Below are 24,710 nucleotides of genomic sequence, written 5' to 3'. Positions count from 1 at the left end.
ATTTTTTCAGACTTTATTTCATGTGCATGTGGTTTCACAAGTTAATAGATAAAAGTAAATATAAGTGATATATTATTGCTAAAGTAAATTACTTGTGACAAGTGAAATTGTTGAAAAAAAGAAAAGCTTTACAGTACATATATATTTATTTAATTCAAAATTCCTATACAGGCAATGTCTGGAAATAGACATCTGTTTGATAGGATGGATATGAATTGCTTTCACTGTGAGTGACTTTTTAAAATATTAAAATATTTGCAGGAGAATCAAAACTATTATGTGTCTGTTTAAAAAAAAAAAGTTTCTTTATAACATAATACGTACAGCAAACATTCAGAGGGAACGTAAAATGCTATAGAAGATTGGTTAGTTCTCCAAGATACCTGACTGTTTGTATTCAGCAGAAGAAAAGAAAGTCATACACATCTGGGATGGCATGAGGGTGAGTAAATGATGAGAGAATTTTCATTTTTGGGTGAACTATCCCTTTAAATCCTATTCTTGAGCATGAAAGTAGTGCAAACTACTACATCCAAACACAAAGATAAAGAGTTTTATGTCTACAGTAACGACAGTGATGACATGGGAAACATATAGGGCTGTGTATCAGTTGTTCTAAACTTTAGGTGGCACTGTTTTCAGTTTTCACTTTATCACTTGATTAACAGCTGAAACAGGTGGATCAGTTCAATATTGGAAAAATAAATCTACTGCTCTGCAAAACCTATCAGAAAATTCAAGTTGCTAACTTGTCCGATCCATATATATATGGCAGGGATACAATTCAGGATAAATGAGACTGTGCAGTATACTTCAAGGACATTACACAGTACAAAACAGTGAACAACAATTTACCCACAGTTGAGACATTGTACAAATAAAAAACTGATGGTCTTGTACTTGTTTTTCCCAAGATTGGAGTAATGTAAAACTCATTGGGCTTATTAAACGGTTGTGCTTCATGAACAAAACTATTAAATCAAAACATAATTAGAATCTAAATAATGACCTTAAAAATGTATTATTAAAAATGTGTTTCTTTGATAAGAAGGTTTTTTTAAAATAATAATAATATGTTTGGACAGTGTGGTAAGGGGTGTCTATTCACTAGCTTTGGCTCTGCTGTTGTCACTCTGCATGTCTATGTCATCATCTGCAGCATCAGAGCTGTCGATCATTCCCCGTCGGCCACCACCTCCCGTGCGCCTCGGTGTGCAGCTGAAAGATGATGGCTCATTGCCTCTCCTGAAATTTTACAACAAAATCTTAGCTTAAAAAAAGTAAGGACACAATGACTCTCATATTAGATGGCCTGGTATCTGGTTCATTTGTGTTAGACCTTAGCACCTTAGCTTTATTATTAAAAGTATACTTTTAAAAAAAAAATCTGCCACAATTACAGAGGCCTTGTTTTAAAAGATTGTGAAGGTTTTACTAAAAGTCCATAAGAGCTAAAACTAGAGCCACATAACTGTCTGATTTTGTTTCAACGAAACTGACAAATACTCTACTACTGATTGGCTTAGATTACTTGCAGCGATACTGTATATGGGTTTGAAATACAAAAAGTTATATTATATCTAAATGTTCCAGTATCTTAATGTTTAGGCATGCCACCAGAGTACAGCCGCAAGTGTTTCCTTTATAGTGGAAAATGTGGTAGAACTCAGTTAAAGGAATAGTTCACCCAAAAATTAAAATTCTCTCATCTGGGATGGCATGAGATTTTTAGAACAATATCTCAGCTCTGTAGGTCCATACAATGTAAGTGAATGGTGGCTAGAACTCTAAAGGTCCAAAAAGCACATAAAGGCAGCATGAAAGTTATCCATATGACTCCAGTGGTTTAATCCATGTCTTTTGAAGTGATATGATAGGTGTGAATGAGAAACAGATCAATATTTAAGTCCTTTTTTACAATAAATCTCCACCTTTGACCAGCTCCCACCAATAAGTGGCGATATGCACAAAGAAAACAAATCTCCAAAAAACAAAAAAGAAGAAAGTGAAAGTGGAGATTTATAGTAAAAAAGGACTTAAATATTGATCTGTCTCTCACAGATATTTTTCTTAAAAACTTTGTGTTCTGCAGAAGAAAGAAAGTCATTAATATCTGGGATGGCATGAGGGTGAGTAAATGATTTAGATTTTTGGGTGAACTATTACTTTAAGATTTAAGAGGCTCAAGGCAGCATTACCACCTCATTTCAAACCTGTAAACAGGCTAAATGAGGTTGGTTAAAAAAACTGAACCATGCTGTGGGACAGAGGGAAATATGGTCCAAGATAAGTTACTGTCTTTCAAAGATTACTATTAGCAAATAATAAGTAATACATTTTAAATTACAGTTTAATTATAAAATAGATAGTTTTGTTCATAGATGTTGATCAATACTGAAATCACAATATATGTAGGAACAGCTATGACGTGAAACACCTGTTCATCTAGCTACTGTGTATATAACTATGCAGCACCCATAGAGGACAACTAATAACCTTAATTTAAATGTCAGAGACTATATCTTCTAGCGAAAAGATGACACTTAAATGTTTATCATAGTTTCTGCAAAACATTCTCTCATTATTTACTCACCCTAATGCTGTCTCAAACTCTATGACTTTCTTCTGCGGAACACAAACGAAGATATATGATGTGTTTGTGTCAATGGGGTCCAAAACTTTGAAGCTCCAAAAAGGACATAAAGGCAGCATAAAGGTAATCCATACAACCTGAGTGGTTTAATCTCTGTCTTCTGAAGTGATACAATCAGGTTTTCTTGTATACAAGTGTAAGGATGTGTGAACAAGCTTCTCTCATGAACGCACCAAAGAGACTGCAGATGCTAAGATTTATAGTGAAATGGAAGTTACATTTTAGTCTGTTTCTTGCCCAAAACCAATCGTATCACTTCAGAAGACATGGATTAAACCATTTGAGTTTTATGGATTACCTTTATACTGCCTTCATGTCTTTTTCTGAGCTTCAAAGTTTTGGACCCCATTGACTTGTATTGTCTGGACAAAAATACATCATGTATCCCTCAAAATAAATCTTAGTTTGTGTTCTGCAGAAGAAAAAATGTTATACGAGTTTGAGATGGCATAAGGGTGAGTAAATGATGAGCGAATTATCATTGTGGGGTAACAATTCCTTTAACAAATTTGCCTAATTAAACAAATGCACCCTTGCTTGTGACTCTTTTCACAATATAGCACAACCTCTTTTACCATATTGCTTAGGGAAGCTTCCTTTCCCTTCCTTCCAGTCTTCCCTTTTAAACTATATTTGCATTGCGCAACACATTATAAAGTTCCTTAGTGTATGTAATAAACCATATTTCACTCTCTCAGGCAAGAAATATATTTGTGACAAGTAAAAGGGAAGATTTGTGAAGAGTACAACTTCTGTGTCAACTTTTGAGCACAGAGGTGCCTGCATAGTCACTGTGTGGGTTCAGGATTGCCTCTGTAACAGAGATATCTTTGGTTTGAAGTTTATAATAGAATGGGATTTGGGCTGCACAAACAAGTGCTGAGGGTTTGTTCTAAGCTTCTAGAAGCCACTTGAAAATCACAGAGTAGTTATTGTCCAAAGATTTCAGTACTTTCTGTGGTACTAAGCCACTTTGGCATTGGACTGCATTGTATGCGTACCTGAGTTTGTTCTTGAGGGAAGCGACCTCACGGCTCAAGGCATCATTGGCCTCAGTGGCCTCATCCAGCTCTCTCTGAAGCTTCCTGCGGTTGGCAGTGACTCGCTGGGACTCTTCCTCACTCTCTTCCAACTGCCTCTTCAGCTGCTTCACGCGAGCATTCGCCTTATCCGCCTGAGATCAAAAGAAAAATACTTAGTTTCAGTGCAGCCAGGTTGCCAGAACTCCATGGTTACACTTCAGAAGAACTGAACATGAAAAGTGGTATGTAGTTAAAAAAATCTGGATCCTGAATTGAATAGCTTAAAGGAATAGTTCACCCCAAAATTTTAATTCACTCTTCATTTACTCACCCTCATGCCATCCCAGATGTGTATGGCTTTCTTTCTCCTGCAGTACACAAAGATTTTTTAGAAGACTATTTCAACTATTTAGGTCCTCACAATGCAAGTTGTTGGTGATCGGAACTTTGAAGCTCTAAAATGCACATAAAGGCAGCATGAAAGTAATCCATAAGATTCCAGTGGTTAAATCTGTATCTTCTGAAGTGATATGATAGGTGTGGATGAAAAACAGATCAATATTTAAGTCCCATTTTACTATAAATTCTTCTCCCTGCCCAGTAGGTGGCGATATGCAAAAAGAATGTGATTTGGCAAAAACAAAAGAAGAATGTGAAAGTGAAAATGGAGATTGATAGTAAAAAAAAGGACCTAAAAGGATATTGATCCATTTCTTACCCACACTTATAATTTCACTTCTGAATACATGGATTTAACCACTGGAGTCATATGGAATACTGCCCTTATGTGATTTTTGGAACTTCAGAGTTCGGGTCACCATCTACTTGCATTGTATAGACCTACAGAGCTGAGATATTCTTTTAAAAATCTTAATTTGTGTTCAGCAGTAGAAAGTCATACACATCTGGGATGGCATGAATGTGAGTAAATGAGAGAATTGTAATTTTTAAAAAATTAATTCTGAAATGGTGTTGAAATCAGTTGCCGTGTAGTCCCAGTAAAGTATGCTATTTTGTGGTAGTCTGCTGTATCTTCTACAACCAAGCACTCAGAACTGACCCACAAGATTGGGAATTGCGCCAAGCAAATTGTGTTTGCGGGTCAGTTTTGAGTGTTAGGTTGTAGAGGATCTGGCAAACTACCACGATCTGGCATACTTTTATCCAGGCACCTAAACTGGCTCTTTAAAACGGTACACCACACATCTGGATTTAGGCTTCAGAGCATCATTTGATTAACTACTTCTGCTACGATCAATAGGAAATGTACTGTACACTAACATCTCTTTTTAAAAACAGTGACATAATTTTTTTGTGAATTTGCTCCTAAGAGACATCAGAATTAACAGGCAGCAGTTGAAATCCCGCAGTAGACTATTTGAAAACTATGGGAAAAGAGGACAGAGAGACCAGTAGTGCAGTTTTGCCAACCTGGTCTTTGTGTTGCTCTGCTTGTTTTCGTTCATCCTCCACTTGGGTCATCAAATCTTTCAGCTTCTTATCCTTTTGGCGCACTGCCTTCGCTGTGTTCTGCTTGTCTCTGCATTAGAGAAAAATTAATTCATTTACAACCATTAGTATTATTCATTACATCATTACGGTCATTTACAGCTGCATCAAACAAGATGGAATGACTATATCACTGGTGTTTGAATGTGTTTAAAAAAAAAAAACTAACTTTTCATTTGGTTTGCTTTAGATTTAAAGGGGTCATGTTTCAGAACTCAAAACTTCCTCCCCAGTCTAAAAAGAGCATTTATAGTCACCACCCTGCTGAAACATCTCGTTTTGAAATATGTGTGTTCGTGACGTCACGAGACATTGCTCTGTTGTATTTACATGCCCCACAACATGCCTCAGTTATCTGTTTCATAACTGTTCTAGGAGGACAATATGTCAAAAAATTCAAAATCCTTGGGCTCTGGAGACATTAAAAGACACTTAAGTGCTCAAGCTGACACCCCCAGAGACCCTGAGCCCGGGAGTCGATTGGGTCGGAGAACTGAGGGAAATTCGGTGAGAAATGTTGAACATGTCGGCAATGCTGACGAAGGTCATTGCTGACATGGAGGATCTTGCTGTAATGCGTCAATCAATCACAGCCATGGAGATGAAATTGGTGGTTACAAGAGTGGGGGATGTCGAGAAACAGATCGATTATCTGGAGTCATCAGAGAGGGAATAAGCTGCTAATCTGCTAGTGACCAAGGTGGATTTGGAGCATGTCTGGGAAAACTTGGAGGACTTGGAGAACCGTAGCTGGCGGAATAACGTCCGTATTATTGGAATTCTTGAGGCCGAAGAGAGTCAGGATATGGTGAAATTCCTGGACGGGCTCTTTCCGAGTCTGCTCGTTATAACAGTCCATAAGCTGGAAATCGAGCGAGCTCACAGGGTTCTGGCTCAGTGATCTGCTGAGAGAGACAGGCCCCGATCAATTCTGGCCAAATTTCTGAGATCATCCGATAAAGATCTCGTGTTATGCAAGGTGAGGAATAAAGGAAGGCTTTCTTGGAAGAACCACAGCATTTTCTTGTTCCCAGACTTTGCGAATTTGACAAGAGAGAAACGTGATTCATTCAAGGAATGCAAGAAACTCTTACATCAATGGAAGGTCGCTTTTGCACTGATGTTCCCGGCCAAATTGAGAATAGATGATAAGGATAGCCGTAAAACATTCACGTGTCCCCAGCAAGCAACGTCCTTCATAAAGTCAATGGAGTGAGTAAGTTATTTTGTGGTACTCACGTTGTAGTTGAGTGGACTGAGTGGACCGGCTCACTGAAAATTCACTTGACTGTCCGAGGAAACTGAGCGCCTTTTTTGTTTCTTTTGGTGCTGGTTCCACCTAGCGGCTGGAGTTTGTTTTGTGAAGTAACACTCCTTTGGGACAGTTTTGTTGGTGAAGCTGTACGTTCTTTGTGCTTATGCCTCCTATTGGCAGGAGTTTGTTTTGTGGAGTATTTTTTGCAAGTCATTGGAGTGATTAGGTCATTTGTTGCACTCATGTAGCAGCTGAATGGACCGGCTCACTGAACATTCATTTGACTGTCCGAGAAAACTGAGCACCCTTTTTTTTGTGTGTGTCGGGTCCGCCTAGCAGCTGGAGTTCATTTTGTGGAAGAACACACCTTCGGGACAGTTAAGTGGATGAATCTACACGTTCTTTGTGTTTATTCTGCCTATTAGCTGGAGTTTGTTTTAGAGATTATCATTTGTTGTGTAATTATGTCTCACAAAATTTATATAGAATCACCGGACTTGAGCAATCCGATGGCAAGGTTGTCGCGGGGGTTCTCGTAGGCAAATATGGACTGTTTGAGCTTAGAGTGATGCCAGTTGGCACTCTCATGTGCAAGGTTAATGCGCAAATTTTTCTTTTTTTCTGTTTGTTTGGTTCGGGGGGAAGTTTAAGTTTTGATTGTTGCACTAATGTTGGAATGTGGGCTTTATAAATTTGTTTTTGACACACAATCTATTTTTTCTATTCTGTCAAAATGTCAAATGTTAATATGAGTGGATTGCCTCTCTCCACGTGGAATGTGAATGGGCTGGGGTACCTCATAAAAAGAAGGAACGTTAATTCTCTTCTTAAGCGTAAGAAATATGATATAGTGTTTCTTCAAGAAATGCATCTTTCCCCACAGGATGCTGAAAAATTTGGGAAGATCCCATAAGGACATGTTTTCTTTAGTGCTGGCTCGATTAAGAGCAGGGGAGTCATTACACTGATAAGTAAGCATTTACAATTCAGATGTCTCAAATAGATTAAAGATCAATTAGGAAGAGTAATTATTGTTTTAGCAGAAATTCAGGGGCAAAATCTTATTTTGGCTAATATTTGCGCACCTAACTTTGATGATCAGGGCATTTTTAATCTAGAATAGATTTTTTTAAATATCTAAGTCCCTCATTTCATCGGTTGTTGATTGCTTAATTGGAAACATTTTAGTCTCAGAGCATGCTCTGGTGAGTTTAGAGGTGTTGCCACATATGGAGAAAAGGAAATCATATAGTTGGCACTTTAATGTATCCCTTCTTCAAAATCTTGAATTCCAACAAATGTTAAAGGCTGAAATCAATGTTTATATGGAGACCAACTGGTCCTCAGTATCCTCTGTGGGCGTGGCTTTGGAGGCACTTAAGGTGGTTCTTAGGGGCCGGATCATACAGTATGCCTCATTCACCAAAAAATCCAAAGCACGAGAACTCGTGGAGTTGGAAGGGAATATTAAAAGTGCCGAGGAAGAGCTGAAGCACCAAATGTTGTCTGATATCCTCAGAGAATTGACCTGATTGAAATACAGATATTATACTATTTTGGCTATTCAGGGCAAGACAGTCATACTTTGAGTAGTACTTTATAGACACCCGGTAGCAGCGGTACAAACGAATGGATTAATTTCTGATTATTTTACTATGGATAGGGGCACCCGGCAGGGTTGCATTCTTTCCCCATTATTGTTTTCTGTCTGGATGTTTTCCAGGGGTGGTGGGGGGAGGTGTGATGCATAAGCTTTTGCTTTATGCAGATTATATTTTATTATACGTCTCTGACCCTACTAGATCTATGCCTTGCCTCCACAGAATTATTTATTCCTTTTCTAAATTCTCGGGATACAGAGTTAATTGGTCTAAATCCGAAGCTTTGGTACTGTCAGGTAACGGCTTTTCAGCCGGGCGCCTTCCAGTGGCCCAAACAGGGCATTAAGTATTTGGGTATTTTATTCCCAGCAAATTTGTGTGATTTAGTCAGAGTTAATTTTGACCCATTAATAAAAAGGTTTTCAAGCAATGTGGGAAGGTGGGCTTCATAACATTTATCTATGATTGGGAAGGTTAATGTTAATAAAATTAATTGTATTCCAAAATTCAAATACCTGCTATAGTCTTTCCTTATAGATATCCACCTCTCTTATTTCAAGCAATTTGATAGCATAGCGAAGTCCTTCATTTGGAATGGTAAACGTCCCAGATTACATTTCAGTAAATTGCATAGGCCGATTGACAAAGGTGGGCTAGGCCTGCCCAAGATTTTGTTTTATTATTATGTATTCGGTCTCAGGCATTTGGTTCATTGGTCGCTTCCACCTGAGAGAGCCCCTCCCTGGTTTTTGTATTGAGCAGGAAGTTCTTGCCCCTATTTTGCCATTGCAAAACCTTTCTATCAAACTAATCGGAGAAGTTAAGTTACACCCCTTTATCTCACATTTGCACGCGGTATGGACAAAAGTGTCCAGAGTGTTTCATTCAGACATTTATTTAAATGTTGCCTCGAGCATATGGCTGAACCCAAAATTATGTATTAATAAGTCCCCTTTCTGCTGGTCAGAGTGGATTGTGAGGGAGGTTAATACACTCAGTGACCTATATGAGAGTGGAGTGTTGAGATCCTTTGAAGATTTGGTTCAACATTTTGGGATTCCCAGATCTCAGTTTTATAGGTATTTACAGCTGCGCCACCTGCTCTGTATTGTTTTTGGGAGTAGCACACACCCCCATAAAGCGGCAGATACTCTGTAAGAGGTGATTACTGCTTTTGGAAAAGGTCATGAGGCATCAGTGTATTACTCCCTGCTAATTTGGAGTCTGGGGGATGGAGCTTTAACTTCTGTCAAGAGATTATGCGAGAAAGATTTAAACTTGGTATTGGAGGAGGGAATGTGGGCTAGGATTCTAAAAAAAGTCAAGTCTGCATCTAGAGATGCAAGGGTTTGCCTTATGCAATTCAAGATTTTACATTGATTCTATTGGACTCCCTCTAGATTGTATAGGCTTGGTCTTAAAGTCACACCCACCTGCTGGCGATGCCAATCAGAAGATGGAGACACAACCTATGTTTTTTGGTGTGTGTTATGATCCAAGAATTTGAAGGTTCAGAGTTTTGGGCACTCAAATTTCATTGTGCCCCAGACTATGTACTTTAGGCAATGGGGTGGTCATCAATATAGAGAATAACACATAAAAAATTGGGTCACTAGACAAGTTGTTTTAAGGGGATGGAAGTCAGCTGGAGTGCCCCCATTTCAGGAGTGGTGCTCGGAGATGGGGAGGGTGGCGACTTTTGAAGAAGGGTCATCTAGAATGCTGGGGAATTTGGATTTGTTTGTTGGGAAATGGGGCAAATATTTTCCGTTCTTGGAGGGCTCTCGAGGTGGGGCAGTTGAGAGAGAGGTGTAGTTATTAATGTGTGTGATTATTATATATATATATATATATATATATATATATATATATATATATATATATATATATATATAGATATATATATATATAATATATATATATATATATATATATATATATATATATATATATATATATATTTTGTGTGCGTGCGTGTGTGTGTGTGTGTGTGTGTGTGTGTGTGTGTGTGTATGTGCTCATGTGTGACAACAGGGGTGTTTGTTGAGGGACGGGGTGGGGTTGGGGATTGGGAGGGGTTAAATGTTGATTCTGTGTTTTGCTTTTCTTGGTTTGATATGTAAATCAATAAAAAAAATTTAATCACAAAAAATAAATAAATAAATAATAATATACATAGGCAAAAAGGTGAACGAGAATGACAGGATGAAAAAATACTTATCAGGCATGTTAGGCCAGCAGAGAAGGCGTTGCTGGCCCTGAGAATTCGCCACTGAGTTACAACTCTGAAAAGGAGACTCCATCGTGGTTTCATCAGCTGCTCTGCCTCTTGCTGTTTTGAGCACAAATGCATCTTGGACGCATTCTTGCACCCATCTGCACTATTTTTAATTGGTGGTGTACGTAAACATGCACTAGATGGATGACTTTGACCATTTTGATTTGTTTCCGGCAATGTGTGCCCAGTGCACCATTTATTTCAGCTCATATCTACATGGATTGCTTGTGAACAAGTCATAATACAATTCAAGCTTTGTAAAGGAACTGTTATTGAAGGATGGGGCAGTTAAAAATACTATTGGATCCATTCGGGAAAAAAAAACGTAAGTATTTGAAACAGTTTCATTCATGAATATTAAAAAATTTTATGATTGTGTATGGTGCTGATGTACTTGAGATGAACAGTTTAATATATTCAGATGCAATGCGATGGATGTGCGTTATGTGTAAACCCTGACATTTATTTTTATAATGTTGTGGAGCATTTTCTTCTGATTGAGTTTAAAATATGTCTGTTTTCAAGGGGCTGCACGATGTTGCCAATCATTAAAGTGGGTGTTTACGTTGAGATTTGAAAGGAGATGCTGAGGTCAAATTTGAGAGTTTTAGACAGAGGGTCAGTCCTATAATACTACATTATGACTGTTTTGGTGCAAAAACCTTACTAAGATTAGCAGTGGACCTCAGGGAAGATAAAAACTAGTAGTATTTCATGACCCCTTTAAATATGATTTAGTGGTTCAAGTATGTTTTAAAGCTGAAGTGTGTAATTGTTTTTCAATGTTACAATAATATCCCAGCTTAATATGATTAATTTGATTTGATTAATGGGTTGATTCCCTCAGAGAAGTGTAAACTTTGTTTCTCTTTGGCATTACTCATTGCAGTGCTCTGTTTGTTTAAGATTCCCATAAGAGTGGGACAGAACTATCTGTTTGTTTTGACCAATGGATGTCAGGGGTGGTGTTTATTTGGGAAACCTGTTCGTAAACAGTCATTATTTTTGTATTTCTGTGTGATGGCGCTAGTGGCACAGAAATTACACACTTCAGCTTAAAGTTAAGTTAATGTGATGGACTATGTAATTGAGTTAATGTAAAGCATTACATATGACATTAGAAGTAATAAACAAGATTTGTTTTAGGCTCACATTAAAGAAAAATATAAAGTCTCAGATTCCAAATCAAGCCTTTTTTTTCTACTTGCCTGCTCTCTTGCTCGAGCTGTTCCTCCAATTGGGCCACTTTGGCCTCCAGAGCAGTAATGGAGGACTTAAATTTGGATTTGACTTGGTTCTCCATCTCCTGCAGTTTAGCCTTCAACTCCTTATTCTGTCTCTCCATCAACTGTCTGGCACTCTCGTTTTTTTGGGATGTGGTGCGTTCGGCCTGGAGCTCGTTGGTAAGCTGGTCAACCTGGAGGATGTGGAAATGACTTTACGGTTTTCATAAAAATGACTGTAATAGTAATATCTGTAATGGCAATTTCATGACTAATGTTGACAGTGATTATGGTTACTTACCTTAGACCTCATCCCAATATGTGACTTATATGTGACAAAGTATTTTTATACCAAATCAGAAATCACCATTATTTTCGTGACATTTGCCAATAATGGTCTTGGATTAACTTTAAGTATATTAACCCTATATAATATATGTACCTGCTGTACACTCCTCCTCAGCCTGTCATTCAGCACCTCCATATTGCCTTGCTCCTCCTCCAGCTCTTCCTCAAGCTGTAGGATCTTGGCTTCTAGACGTCTCTTCTCGTCAGCCAGAGCAGACCTTTCAGGTTCAGTCAAGCCACATATCAGAGTTTGAAGCTAACAATTACCACTGAATTCAGAATATACATAGAAGACATTTATGCTATAATGTTTCGTTACTGTGACACAAACTATGCTGGTATGTCTAAAAAGTGAGCTATTTCACACTACTAAAGTGTGCCTGCCGTATTAATTGTTTCAGTCAATCACAGATTCCAACGGAAGTTCATACATCACAGGATTACCATGAATTCCAAAGGATTAGAACATTTATGTGGTGATTTATGCTGGAATCATTTCGCCGTACTCACTTTCCAGATGTGTTACTGGCCAGCTCATCAGCCAGTTCATCTCTCTCAGCTTCAGCTTGCTTTTTAGACCTCTCAGCTGCTGCCAAGTCCTACATTTAAAGAATTTAATTTAACTCTTCAATAGCTGAGGTAATATCATCATGCAAATCAGTTAGCCTAGTGGTTCCCAGTTTTTCTGTTTAACACCAGTGACTGAAGTTATTTAATTAAAGTACCATCTAAAATTTTGAGTAACGCAAACCTTTCATTAAATATTATATCTTTTACATTTTCCCATGTTCACTTGTAAAATATAATTATGTTTTTATTCTATGGTTTTAATGTTAAAATGTCAATTACAATGTCAATATTAAATATCTAATTATTTGTATTTTATTTCATTTGATTTTTTTCAGTTATTAATTACTTTGTAATTTTTCCACACAATTGCACCTGTTGCACTCAAGTCACTGGTTGGGAAACCCTGTGTTAGCCAATGCAAATAAAGCCCAACGTGGTATTGATTTGGAAATAACAAAGTTGAGATTATAGATAGCACCTTACACATCTCCTTTCTGGCAAATTAATTATGCAAGTTCTTCACAGAAGCCTCACCTCTTGGAGCTGTAAAAGTTCAGCCTCCAGAGTCTTTGCCTTCCTCTCGTTCTCCTTAGCGCTGGACAGAACTTCCTCCCTGGCAGCTCGAGCATCATCAAGCTCTCTTTGGAAGTCCTTCATCTGAGCCTAAGTGAAAAAAACACACTAAACTAATTACTAAAAATTATTACATTTATATCGATACAGTCAATAATGATCCATCCATCCATTCACCTGAAGCTTGCGGAGCTGCTTGATGGCCTCGTCTCGTCCCTTGTTGGATGTCTCAATCTGGCCCTCAAGGTCCTTCATATCTCCCTCCAGTTTCTTCTTGGCAGCAGCTATTACAGTCCTTTGTTTGCGTTCATCTTCAAGTTCAGTTTCCAGTTCACGCACCTGTTGTTGAAGATATCTGTTTAACCCGTATTTACACTATAGCACATAAACCTGTGTGTTTATAGCACAGTACAATTTAATGAGCGAAGAAGACTCATTGTACCTGTTTGACCAACTGCCTCTTTTTCTCTTCGCCTTGCTCATCTCGGCCTTGGAGGTCTCTCTCGAACTGGGCCTTTAGAGCCTGCATGTTGACCTCCAGACGCAACTTGGCATCCTCTGCAGCCTGTAGTTCATCCTCTAGCTCTTCCAACTGAGTCTTCATCTCTTCTACCTGAGCCTCCAGGCCACGCTTTGACTTTTCAAGCTCATGCACCTTAAAAAAAAAAAAAAAAAAAAAAAGGGCAATTTTTTTTCTACACTACCTGGCAACATTTCAAAATTGACACCTTAGGTTAGTGGAGTAAAGGTTGATGCATTTTGGACTTACACTCTTGCCCACATCATCTTTGGAGCTGACCAGATCCTCCATCTCCACGCGAAGGGCTTTATTGGCCCTCTCAAGCTCCTCGCGGGCTTCTTGTGCTTCTTCTAGAGCTCTGGCTAAAGAAAGAGCCTTGGTCTCCTTCTCTCTGGCTTCAGCCTCTGCACGATCTCGCTCATCTGCATATTTACTGGAGATGCTCTTCTCTTCAGCAAGCATCTGAAAGGAAACAAAGCAGCTAAAGGTAAGAACATGACCACATCAAAGTGTGTGTAGTTGGATTTCCATTTTACCACAGCTCAAGTATATTTTGAGAAACGATCAAAAACCTGATCAAACTTCTTCTGCTTCTTCTCAAGGTTGGACACCAGCTGTCTCTGGTTGTCCAAATCCATCAGTGTGTCCTCAAGTTCCTGTTGCAGTCTGTTTTTGGTCTTCTCAAGCTTATCATAGGCTGCTGCCTTCTCCTCAAACTGAGTATTGGCTGCTTCCAGGTCTCTCTGCAGCCTCTTCTTTCCCTCCTCTAAAAATTCTACGTTACCTGACACCTCCTCAAGCTTCTTCTTAAAGTCAGAGATCTATCAATACAAAGGACAATCAGGACTCAAATATTCAACATCTTTAGCTTTATAAGGTGTACTGAGCAAGGCATATTAATTTTGTTATAATGTCTTACCTGCATGTTCAATGTCGAGACATGTCTCTCCACATTCCTTTTTGCCTCTGTTTCCTCCTCTAGCTGGTCCTGTAGGGCATTACAGTCATCTTCCATTTGTCGTAGTTTGGTAGAGAAGTGGAGTTTTTGTCTTGTCTCTTCAGCCAGCAACTCCTAAAACCAACACAAGGTGTCAAGAGTCCAAATCCAAGCTAAACCATGACCAAACATCTCAAACCAAGTAATAAAAATAATAATTGATAATAATCAATAATGAAAATATTTCTAGAATAAAGAAATGACATATACATGTCACTATGAGTGGAGTAAATGTGTGTTTCCTGCAGAAAATTCTACCCCTTACCAGTTAAAACTTAAATTGTAATTTAAATTTAAAGGGGTCATGACATGCCTTTTTTTATTATTATTTTAATATGTTCCTTGAGATTCACTTATAATATTAGTAAAATATTTTGCACAAAAACAAAAAACAAAACAGTCATATATTTGTAAAACATGATCTTTTTCCACCCTCATTCTGACACTCAGAATGCTCAGTTTTGGTGCTGCTTCTCCTTTAAGACTTTACAGTAAACGGCCACTGTTATGATTGGTTCTGATTTGCTCACCGCTACTGGGTGAGCTACAGAAGTGATAAGGTAAAGTAGGCGTTGATGTGTTGTTGTGGAGGCGGTCAGATGCAAATGTCTACCACAGTGTGACTCAAAATGTTGAGGAAGCAGAGAACGAGTCATTTTGGCAGCTTGGTTTAAACAAATGCTCTTTTTGCAGTGAGGAGGAAGTTTTGAGTTCTGAAACTTACAGTATGTTTTTAAAGTACAATGACCTCTTATATGTCAAAAGGAAAATTAAGGAAAAATGTAAGGAAATTTTGATTCCTCGTGTCATGAGCCCTTTAATAGTAATTTAAATACATTTATATTTGTTATTAAAGATCAAATCTTTTATTGTAGGAAATAAAATGTGCCATTTTAATCCAATTAATCGATTAATCAAAGAAATAATCAACAGATCAATCTTTTACATTTATGCATTTGGCAGACACTTTTCCCAAAAGTGACTTACAGTGCACTTATTACAGGGACAATCCCCCGGAGCAACATGGAGTTAAGTGCCTTGCTCAAGAACACAATCATGGTGGCTTTGGGGATTGAACCGGCAACCTTCTGCTTACCAGTTTTGTGCTTTAACCCACTCCACCACCACCACTCCACAATCACTTACTACCCAGCACTGATTGCTAGTACCTGTGTATCTTGGACTTGAGAACTCAGAGTAGCCACATCCTTGCTAAGCTTTATGTTCTTCCCCTCGGCTTCATTGAGAAGGTTGGTAACGCTCTCCAGTTCCACCTGGAAAGGACAAGGCAAGAACAGTCTGTTAAATAATAACTAACATATTGAAGATTCTTCCAACAACATATAAAAAATACTGAATGGTATTCCATCCTCCATCACTCACAGTGATTTTAGAGACCCGATCTCCAAGCTCCGCCTTCTGCTTCTCGCTGTCATTAAAACGAGACTGCAGGTCAGCAAGCTGTCCCTCTACCTTCTTCCTTTTTTGTTCCACATCCTGTTTGGCCTGAGTAAGAGAACGGATCTCCACGTGGAGTTCTGACGTCTCCTTCTCCAAAGCTTGCTTAGATTTATCCAGGTTTGACTTCACCTAAGAAGCGTAAAGCACATCATTTAACAACTGGAATTCTTCAGAAGTTTAAACATATCGACAGAAAAAAGTTGATTGTTGGATATGGGTGCTTACCCTCTTGGACTGCTCCAGCTGCTCTGTAAGCTCCTCCAAGGCTTGAGTATGTTTCTGTCTCATCTCTTGCACCTGAGCCTCATGGACACGGCTCTCTTCCTCCATGGCTTTCTTCAGGAGAGTCACCTCCTGTTCACGTTTGGCCCTGACAAAACATGCCTCCTTATGATTAGGTTCATGGTGTCTAGTAAACCCCATCTAAGATCGTATACATTTTATAGGATCATGTAAAGAATCATGATGCATGGTTTTAAAGGAGCAGTTCACCCAAAAATGAAAATTCTGTCATGATTTACTCACCCTCATATCATTCCAGTATATGATTTTCTTTCTTATGCGAAAAAACAAACAAAAAAAACAAAAAAATCATTTAAATTAATATTCCGGTACGTCTTCTATAATACAATGGCAGTGGATAGCGACTCACTTTAAAGATTAAAAAAGTATCAAAAAGTACTGTATCATAAAAGTACTCCATGCAAGGAAATGCATTCCAAGTCTTCTGAAGGCATCTGATAGATTTTGGTAAGAAACAGCCTGCAACTTAAGTCACTTTTTCAGTGAAAAACATGCCATTGAAAAGACAGGCCGGAACATCATTATACCTACTGTGTTCTGCATAACAGCAAAAGTCATATGGGTGTGGAACGACATGAGGGTAAGTAAATTATGTCAGAATATTTTTTTTTTGGGTGAAATATTCCTTCAGATAACATAATGTTAAGCTGACTAAGGCATACCTGTAGGAATCCAGTATGTCAGTGTGTAAACATAAGATTACAATACAATTCTTTGTATCCACACATTCACAAATACACACCTGAGCTCCTGCTGAGTGGCTGTGGTGTCCAGTGTGTCCTCCAGCTCTGACTTGAGAGCTTCGAGCTCTTCTCCCAAGTCTCTCTTGGTCTTTTCGGCCTTGTTACGGGCAGCACGCTCTGATTCCAGGTCCTCCTGTAGATCTGAGATGTGACCTTCCAGCTCCCTGATCTTCTTGAGTGCATTGTTTTTCTGAGCTGTTTCATCCTCAAGTCTGATGTAAATGGATAGAGAATACAGTTCAGTCAGTTACTCTCAGTTTCAGTGTCCAATATGACACAAATGTTTATCTAATCCTTTTTAAACATATTTTTTAAATATGTAAATGCTTTTTTTTTAAGTATTGAAGGAGTATGTGCTGGGCACTTGTTGGCTGCTTTTGCTTCTCTAACTGGTCAAAATGTAACTTTTGTAAAGTAATTCATAAATATGCACAACTGATATTTGGGTAGCACTTTATTTTACAGTACTGTTCTACATTTACATACTATACAATTACAACAACTTCAGTAATTACTAACCCTAAACCTAACCCCAACCATAACCTTAACCCATATTAAGTACATATAGTTACCTAATATTACACAGTACTTTCTTGGGTAAGTACACTGTTAGTATACTGAAAGTACATGTATTGTAAAATAAAGTGCAACCAATATTGGTCTACAAAACTGATTTCAGGCATTTAGCATTTGATCGGTACTGTAGTGTAGATATTCATCTTGAGCACAAGATGATGCACTTTAACATCTAACATTTTAAATGGCTTTTATTGCAACACTTACGACAAATGCATTAAAGGGATAGTTCACCCAAAAATGAAAATTCTCTCATCATTAACTCACCCTCATGCCATCCCAGATGTGTACGTCTTTCTTTCTTCTGCAGAACACAAATGAAGATTTTTAAAAGAATATCTCAGCTCTGTAAATCCATTTAATGTAAGTTAATGGTGACCAAAATGTTGAAGCTCCAAAAAGCAAATAAAGGCAGCATAAAAGTAATCCATATGACTCCAGTGGTTAAATCCATGTCTTCTGCAGCGATCTAATCGGTTTTGGGGGAGAACAGACTTTAACTTCTTTTCACTGTGTACCTTGCCATTGTAGTCTCTATGCACAATCATGATTTCAAGCTCAATTACACTTCCTAGTGGTTGATGGTGAAAGGGATTACATGGATTAAACCACTGGAGTCGTATGGATTACTTTTATGATGTCTTTATGTGCTTTTTTCTTCAGAGTTTTGGTCACCATTCGCTTGCATTGAATGGACCTTCAGAGTTGAAATATTCTTCTAAAAATTTGTTCAGCAGAAGAGAGAAAGTCAAACACATCTGGGATGGCATGAGGGTGAGTAAATGATGAGAGAATTTTCATTTTTGGGTGAACTATCCCTTTAACAGCAGCATACCGTGCCAGTGCAGCTTGGAGCTCCTCCTCTTTCTTGGCAAGCTGGGCTTTCAGATCAGCAATCTGAGCTTGAAGGTCAGCAATCTGCTCTTGAAGGTCATTGGATTCACCCTCCAACTTCCTCTTGGCTTTCTCCAGCTCCTGACGAGTCTTTTCTTCTTTCTTTAAACGGACTATAGACAACAAACAAGGGAATATCACTTACAACTGGATCGTTAATTCCTGTTTTTATTAATAAGACATTAATGTGATATTATTATGAAGCAAATATCCAAATGAGTATTTTAGCAAACTGAATAATAAACAAACCCTCAAGCTCAGAAATCATTGACTCATGCTTATTCTTCAGCTTTGTCAGGTTCTTAGATTTTTCTTCCTCTTCAGCCAGGTTTGAACTATAATCAGCTACCCTTTCCTCTAGAAGCTTCCTCTCCTGCAAATATAGTACTTTTAATTAAAAAAAAAATCGTAATATAATATAATGAAACAATATTCCCACCAAGATATTCTATCTTGAGATAAGAGAAATTTGTTGACATCAAACCTTCAGCAATTTGTTGTTCTGGTCCTCCATCACCAGGATATCATCCTCTAACTTCTTGATTTTGGCATCACAGGTAACCTTCTCCAACTGCAGCTTCTGACGAGCATCCTCTTCTTCCTCAAGATGATCCTCAAGGTCCTTAGAACATGTAAATTTAGATACAAAAGAGGGCCATTGACTAAATGGTAGAGTTTAAGGATGTTTAAATACTGCCACAATATCAGAGGAGCATTCCAAAAAAGTGTTGGCTGCCCACCATAGTTATGACAATAAATAAAAACTTACCCTGATCTGTTCCTGCATTTTCTTCTTTTCCAGTTGTAGGGCTGCACCACGATCCTCCTCCTCCTCCAACCTGGCCTCCATCTCATGCAAGATCTCTTCAAGTTCTTGTTTCTTGCTGGCCAACCGTACTCTCATTTCCTCCGCCTCTGCGTAGAGCTCCGTCTCAGCCTGCAACTTCTCCTGGAGCTGGTTCCTTTCCTCCACAAGCTGCAGATGTGCAAGGATTGTATGTTTTTCAGGGCATGATTGTCATTAAATTGGCACATTTGACAGAATAACTTCAGGACCTTTACCTGAGAGTGTTTCAGTGCGATATCCTTTAGTTCTATTTCATATTTTTGTGCAGATTCTTTGGCCTTTTGGAGCTCTTCCTCCTTCAGACTCATCTCCTCCTCTTGGCGTGTCACCTGCAGAAGAGGCTTCACCTGTGGACATCAATGGAGATGGGTTTAGATGAGCAGTAATTTGTAACCATAACCGATCCTGGATAGTTGTTTCATTAGACAGGGTTGGACAAATTATAGAAACTGCATCTTATTCATAGAAAGGTATAAAGTATTCTTATTTACAACATATAAAGGCCCTAATAACAGTAGGGCTATGTTATGCTTTCAGAACACTCTCAGTCAGAGCTGAAGAGATCTACTTTGCACTCTGCACTCCAAAACATCTGAAAGGTTCAATGACATTTAGATCTTGTGATTGAGGCCATGAAAGGTGTTTCACTTTATTTTTGTGTTCATTAAACCAACCTTGAATTTATTAAGCTGGGCCATTGTATGTTTGAGGGATTGATATTTTAAGGTTAAATTAATGTCTTCCAAAGCGATATGATCACTTTTGGTGTGAAAAATATCAATATTTAGGTACTTTTTAACTATAAACCGTTGCTTCCGTTCGGCTTCAGGAGAGGGTGGAGTCCAAGCGGTCTCTCGTGTGACATATTCCGTTGCCATGATACAGATGTAATCGCACGTTCTCCACTCGGTTGAGACATCCAGGATAAGCACACAAATGCACCATTGTGAGTAAAGAAACAAATAAATACAGATCTAAACCAACACCAACCAAGCTACTGTATAGCTTTCCTCCTTCTCACTTGTAAACAGCGCTGCTCTTCCAGCTGTGACGCACATGCCTTAGTTCTCGCGTGTTTCAAATGCCAATGCGATTACATCACACACGCATACCGCTCCTGACCGGAAGCATGATTTAGAGTTAAAAACAGTACTTAAATATTTATGTTTTTAGAAGAAATTAATTTTACAGCTGGTGTCGTATCAATGACATTTATGCTGATTGTCTGTGATTTTTAGAGCTTCAAAAGAGAAATCTCCATTCACTTGCATTTTAAGGACCCACTGAGCTAAGATATTTTTCTTCAAATGTGTTCTGGTGAAGAAAGAAAGTCATACACACCTGGGATATCATGAGGGTGAGTAAATAATGAGAGAATTTTCATTTTCGGGTGAACTATCCCTTTAAAGTGCATTCAAGATATGCATTTGTATCAGTATGTAAACCACAATGCTATCAGTTGAGCTACTGGAACTATGTATTCTCTGTATAACCTGTATACTACTATATACCCTGTATAATCAATGCTTAAATAAACTATGCTAATATAAACCATGCTTGTGGACACTATTCATCAGACGAGAAATTCAGAGGACAAGAAATCTCTCACCTTGGTGAAGAGTCTCCACCACTGCCAGTTCCTGAGTTTCAGATAAGCAGCACAGTTCCTCTGGATCACCTTCATTGCTGTCAGCTGTTGCTGCCTCTTGGCAAAGGCCCTACATGGGGTTTTAAATATAAATAATTCAAATTATATATAGCTTAATCTCAAAATGTTTGGAAAAACTTAAGTTATACACACTTTCTAGCTAGGAATCCTCTGGCCTGTGCCTGGAAGGCAATGATTATGACAGTGATCTTCAGATCACGCTCCTCCTCAAGCTGGGCCAGGACTCCTGTGCGGAAGAAGATTTTGCTCTGACCAATACGGTACAGGTTTGGGTCCAGGTCCAGGTGCTTGATCTACAGACGTTGTTGGGTAGGAGGAAGTGTTTATATTACGAGTTTGTGTGATGCTCAGTTATAAAGTTTTATTGGTTGACATCATCTTACCATCAGACAGCAGGCCTGCTTGCCATCCATGAAGCCTTTTGGAATAGCATTTGCTGCCAAGATCTCATATCTGTATGTCGATATAATATCAAGAAAATGACACCCCATCTATTAGTCTATTACAAGTCTCTCTAGTTGAAAAACACTTGTCCATTAAAGAGATAATCCACTACAAATGATTTTGAAGTTCAGATTTTTAAACTCTACATGGCACAAGCTGATGGATCCTTTGAACATGTTATATCATAGCCAATCGGCTCACATATTGTATGGCCCAAACTGATAGGTCCTTTGAAATGTAATCTGTTAGCCAATCAACTTTCATACTGTCTATTTGTCTGACATTTAAATAGCCACAGTTGTTTGCAGATAAGCCGGTTTCACTGCAGTACGTTACAATAGTTTTCTCACTAAAACCCTCTTCTCCCCAGCACCACTGTCTAGATCTAGTCTAGATGCAGCAGTGTAAGCATATCTAGCCCACCAAGACCTAACCTACCAACTTGTCACATCCATTATAACATTTAAAATTTATTCTTAGAGCTGTCATGACTAAACTAAATTATTAAGAGTAAAGCACCCACCGCTGGCGGAACTCCTGGAAGACAATTCTGTTGGGGAACCCTTGGCGGCAGATACGAATACCCTCCAGAACACCATTACATCTCAACTGTTCAAGCACCAGGTGGGCATCCAGCTTTCCTGCCTGAAAGTGGAAAAAGTACCTTACATTTAAAAATAGCTGTTATCCCTCTGTATTTCTCACAACTAGTCTGAGACTGCACTCTGTACTCATAAGGCATTGGTACTTTCTTTGGTACTACCGATATTAACATGGTAGGCATAAGATAGGTTATAGTTTCTCCTTGAACTATAGATTCTATTTTGCACTCTCTTTGAAAGCGAGGTGACATACCCTTTTCTCATGGTTGGGGATAATGCAACGGACGAAGTTTGGCTGTGTGTTGTGCAGTGTGGTCATTAGCTTAGCCAGAGACTCTTTGTAAAGCTGACCCACAGTACGGAACATGCCCTTCTTGGTCTTAGAGGCACTTGGCGCAAAGCTGTCTGACATCTTGGCAATGGTTTCCAATCCAACCACACGGTCAACTGAGGAAGAAAAGTAAACATGTCAGCCATTATTCTTATTCGAGTTATTCTTTATATTGATAAACTACATTTTATTAACATTTAGATGTAGATCAACTAAATAGGGAGGTTTTGTGACACCAATTATGAACATAAATTCAGTGGTCAAAATTCACTAGGTCCAAATCCTTCTCATTTGTAGCTTAGACAGTGTATATGAAATGTGAGAAATATTTATAGCTAATACTGACCATCCTTCCAAAGATCTTGCACAAATGGATTGGAGGAATTATTCAGCAATGCTGTTACATTGTCATTTAGAGGGTCCATGTTCTTGGTCAGCCATGCTGTTGCATTGTATTCCACCTGAAAGAGAAAGAATAGGTTTCGGCCATGTTTTTGAATACATAGTATATATCCATTGTGTTTTCATTGTCTGTTCTCGATGCTCTCCACATGTCTGAACTCACCCTTCCAGCATAGTGAAGCACAGAGAACTCAGTCTTGTCCTTCAGTTGCTTAGGTTTAGCAAACTTAGTATGATTAACATGAGTGTTGCAAAGTTTCTCCACGAAGGAGATATCTGTTGCCTTTGGAAACCAACATTCTTCATCCAACAGAGCCAGGATGCCTGGAGGATTGTTCTGTTGAACAGATTCAGTAACAGTGTCATTGTGTATGGCTTAATTTATACGCTAGACATTTGTAATTAACATTTTTTATTGATTCAAAAATAGACAACAGAGAAAAACACATCACATACACAATGAATCAACATATAACCCCCACAAATATCACTCCCCAATCACCAACCCCACCCTAACCCCCAGCGAACACCCCTGTGGTCACATATAATAATAATTTAAAAAAATAAAATTAAAAAAATGAAATATATAATAAACATACATAATTAAATTAGACTTCTCTCTCCCCATCCCCTCCACGAGAGTCCCCCAAAAACACTAAATAATTACCCCATTTCCTGACAAACACGTCCCCAAACCCCTGCCTTCTATTTGCCACCTCCTCGAAAGCTGCCACCCTCCCCATCTCCGCACATCACTCTGGAAACGATGGCGCTCCGTCCGACTTCCAACCCCTTAAAATAATATGTCTGCCAATCATGATACTGGTCAGAACCCAATTTTTTATATGTTTACCCCCAAATTTATGACTGCCCCATCGCCCAAAAGTCTGGGGCAAAGTAAAATTTGAGTGCCCAAAACGTCACACAAACAACTCTGAACCTTCAAACAAAATTCTTGGATCTTAATACACCCCCAAAAGACATGGGTTGAATCTCCAACTTCTGATTGGCATCGACAGCAGGTGGGTGTGTCTTTAAGACCAAGCCTATACAATCTAGCGGGGGTCCAATAGAATCTAAGTAAAATCTTCAATTGCATAAGGCGAACCCTTGCATCTCTAGATGTAGACTTGACCTTTTTTAGAATCCTATCCCACACACCCTCCTCCAATACCAAATTTAAATCTTTCTCCCATAATCTCTTGTGAGGAGTTGAAGCTCCATCCCCCAGACTCAGAATTAGCAGGGAGTAATACACTGATGCCTCGTGACCTTTTCCGAAAGCAGTAATCACCTCTCCCAGAGTATCTGCCGCTTTATGGGGGAGTGTGCTACTCCCAAAAACAATACAGAGCAGGTGGCGCAGCTGTAAATACCTATAAAACTGAGATCTGGGAATCCCAAAATGTTGAACCAAATTCTCAAAAGATCTCAACACTCCACTCTCATACAGGTCTACTGGGTGCCCTAAGGGGCAGTGGTGGCTCAGTGGTTAAAGGCTTTAGGTTACTGACCAGAAGGTCAGGGGTTCAAGCCCCAACACCACCAAGATGCCACTGTTGGGCCCTTGAGCAAGGCCCTTGACTCTATCTTCTCCAAGGGTGCTGTATCATGGCTGACCCTGCACCCAGACCCCAGCTTAGCTGGGATATGTGAAAACAAAGAAATTTCACTGTATATATGAAAATGTGTGACAATAATAAAGGCTTTCTTCTTCTATAAAGTAACTTAATCCATGGATTAAGTAACTTAATCCAATCCAAATTTCACTGTATATATGAAAATGTATAATGTGTGACAATAATAAAGGCTTTCTTCTTCTATAAAGTAACTTAATCCATCCAATAAAAGTATTCCCAAAACCATATATTTCCAAAATCTTAAAAAGA

General features: G+C 38.7%; 1 protein-coding gene across 1 annotated transcript in view; it reads right to left on the bottom strand.

The window, feature by feature from the left end:
• Window positions 1-24,710, bottom strand: part of LOC127448763 (myosin-11-like) — a 63,058-nt gene continuing 38,348 nt past the window's right edge. Inside the window, exons 14-41 of the mRNA XM_051711610.1 lie at window positions 22,985-23,158; window positions 22,766-22,880; window positions 22,342-22,535; window positions 22,010-22,131; window positions 21,426-21,495; window positions 21,175-21,335; window positions 20,983-21,091; window positions 19,589-19,720; window positions 19,296-19,502; window positions 19,011-19,148; window positions 18,776-18,899; window positions 18,468-18,639; window positions 17,056-17,268; window positions 16,236-16,380; window positions 15,933-16,139; window positions 15,719-15,823; window positions 14,472-14,624; window positions 14,125-14,373; window positions 13,802-14,014; window positions 13,475-13,687; window positions 13,210-13,371; window positions 12,994-13,122; window positions 12,400-12,488; window positions 11,984-12,107; window positions 11,527-11,735; window positions 5,107-5,215; window positions 3,655-3,827; window positions 1-1,245 (exon numbers count right to left, since the gene is read on the bottom strand). Of these exons, the coding sequence (XP_051567570.1) occupies window positions 1,101-1,245; window positions 3,655-3,827; window positions 5,107-5,215; window positions 11,527-11,735; window positions 11,984-12,107; window positions 12,400-12,488; window positions 12,994-13,122; window positions 13,210-13,371; window positions 13,475-13,687; window positions 13,802-14,014; window positions 14,125-14,373; window positions 14,472-14,624; window positions 15,719-15,823; window positions 15,933-16,139; window positions 16,236-16,380; window positions 17,056-17,268; window positions 18,468-18,639; window positions 18,776-18,899; window positions 19,011-19,148; window positions 19,296-19,502; window positions 19,589-19,720; window positions 20,983-21,091; window positions 21,175-21,335; window positions 21,426-21,495; window positions 22,010-22,131; window positions 22,342-22,535; window positions 22,766-22,880; window positions 22,985-23,158 (4,356 nt within the window). The 3' untranslated portion in view covers window positions 1-1,100. The remainder of the gene's footprint in view (window positions 1,246-3,654; window positions 3,828-5,106; window positions 5,216-11,526; window positions 11,736-11,983; window positions 12,108-12,399; window positions 12,489-12,993; window positions 13,123-13,209; window positions 13,372-13,474; window positions 13,688-13,801; window positions 14,015-14,124; window positions 14,374-14,471; window positions 14,625-15,718; window positions 15,824-15,932; window positions 16,140-16,235; window positions 16,381-17,055; window positions 17,269-18,467; window positions 18,640-18,775; window positions 18,900-19,010; window positions 19,149-19,295; window positions 19,503-19,588; window positions 19,721-20,982; window positions 21,092-21,174; window positions 21,336-21,425; window positions 21,496-22,009; window positions 22,132-22,341; window positions 22,536-22,765; window positions 22,881-22,984; window positions 23,159-24,710) is intronic.

The sequence above is a fragment of the Myxocyprinus asiaticus genome, chromosome 12, assembly GCF_019703515.2.
Source record: "Myxocyprinus asiaticus isolate MX2 ecotype Aquarium Trade chromosome 12, UBuf_Myxa_2, whole genome shotgun sequence".
NCBI classification, from domain to species: Eukaryota; Metazoa; Chordata; class Actinopteri; order Cypriniformes; family Catostomidae; genus Myxocyprinus; species Myxocyprinus asiaticus.
This window is presented reverse-complemented; position numbering and strand designations above follow the sequence as displayed.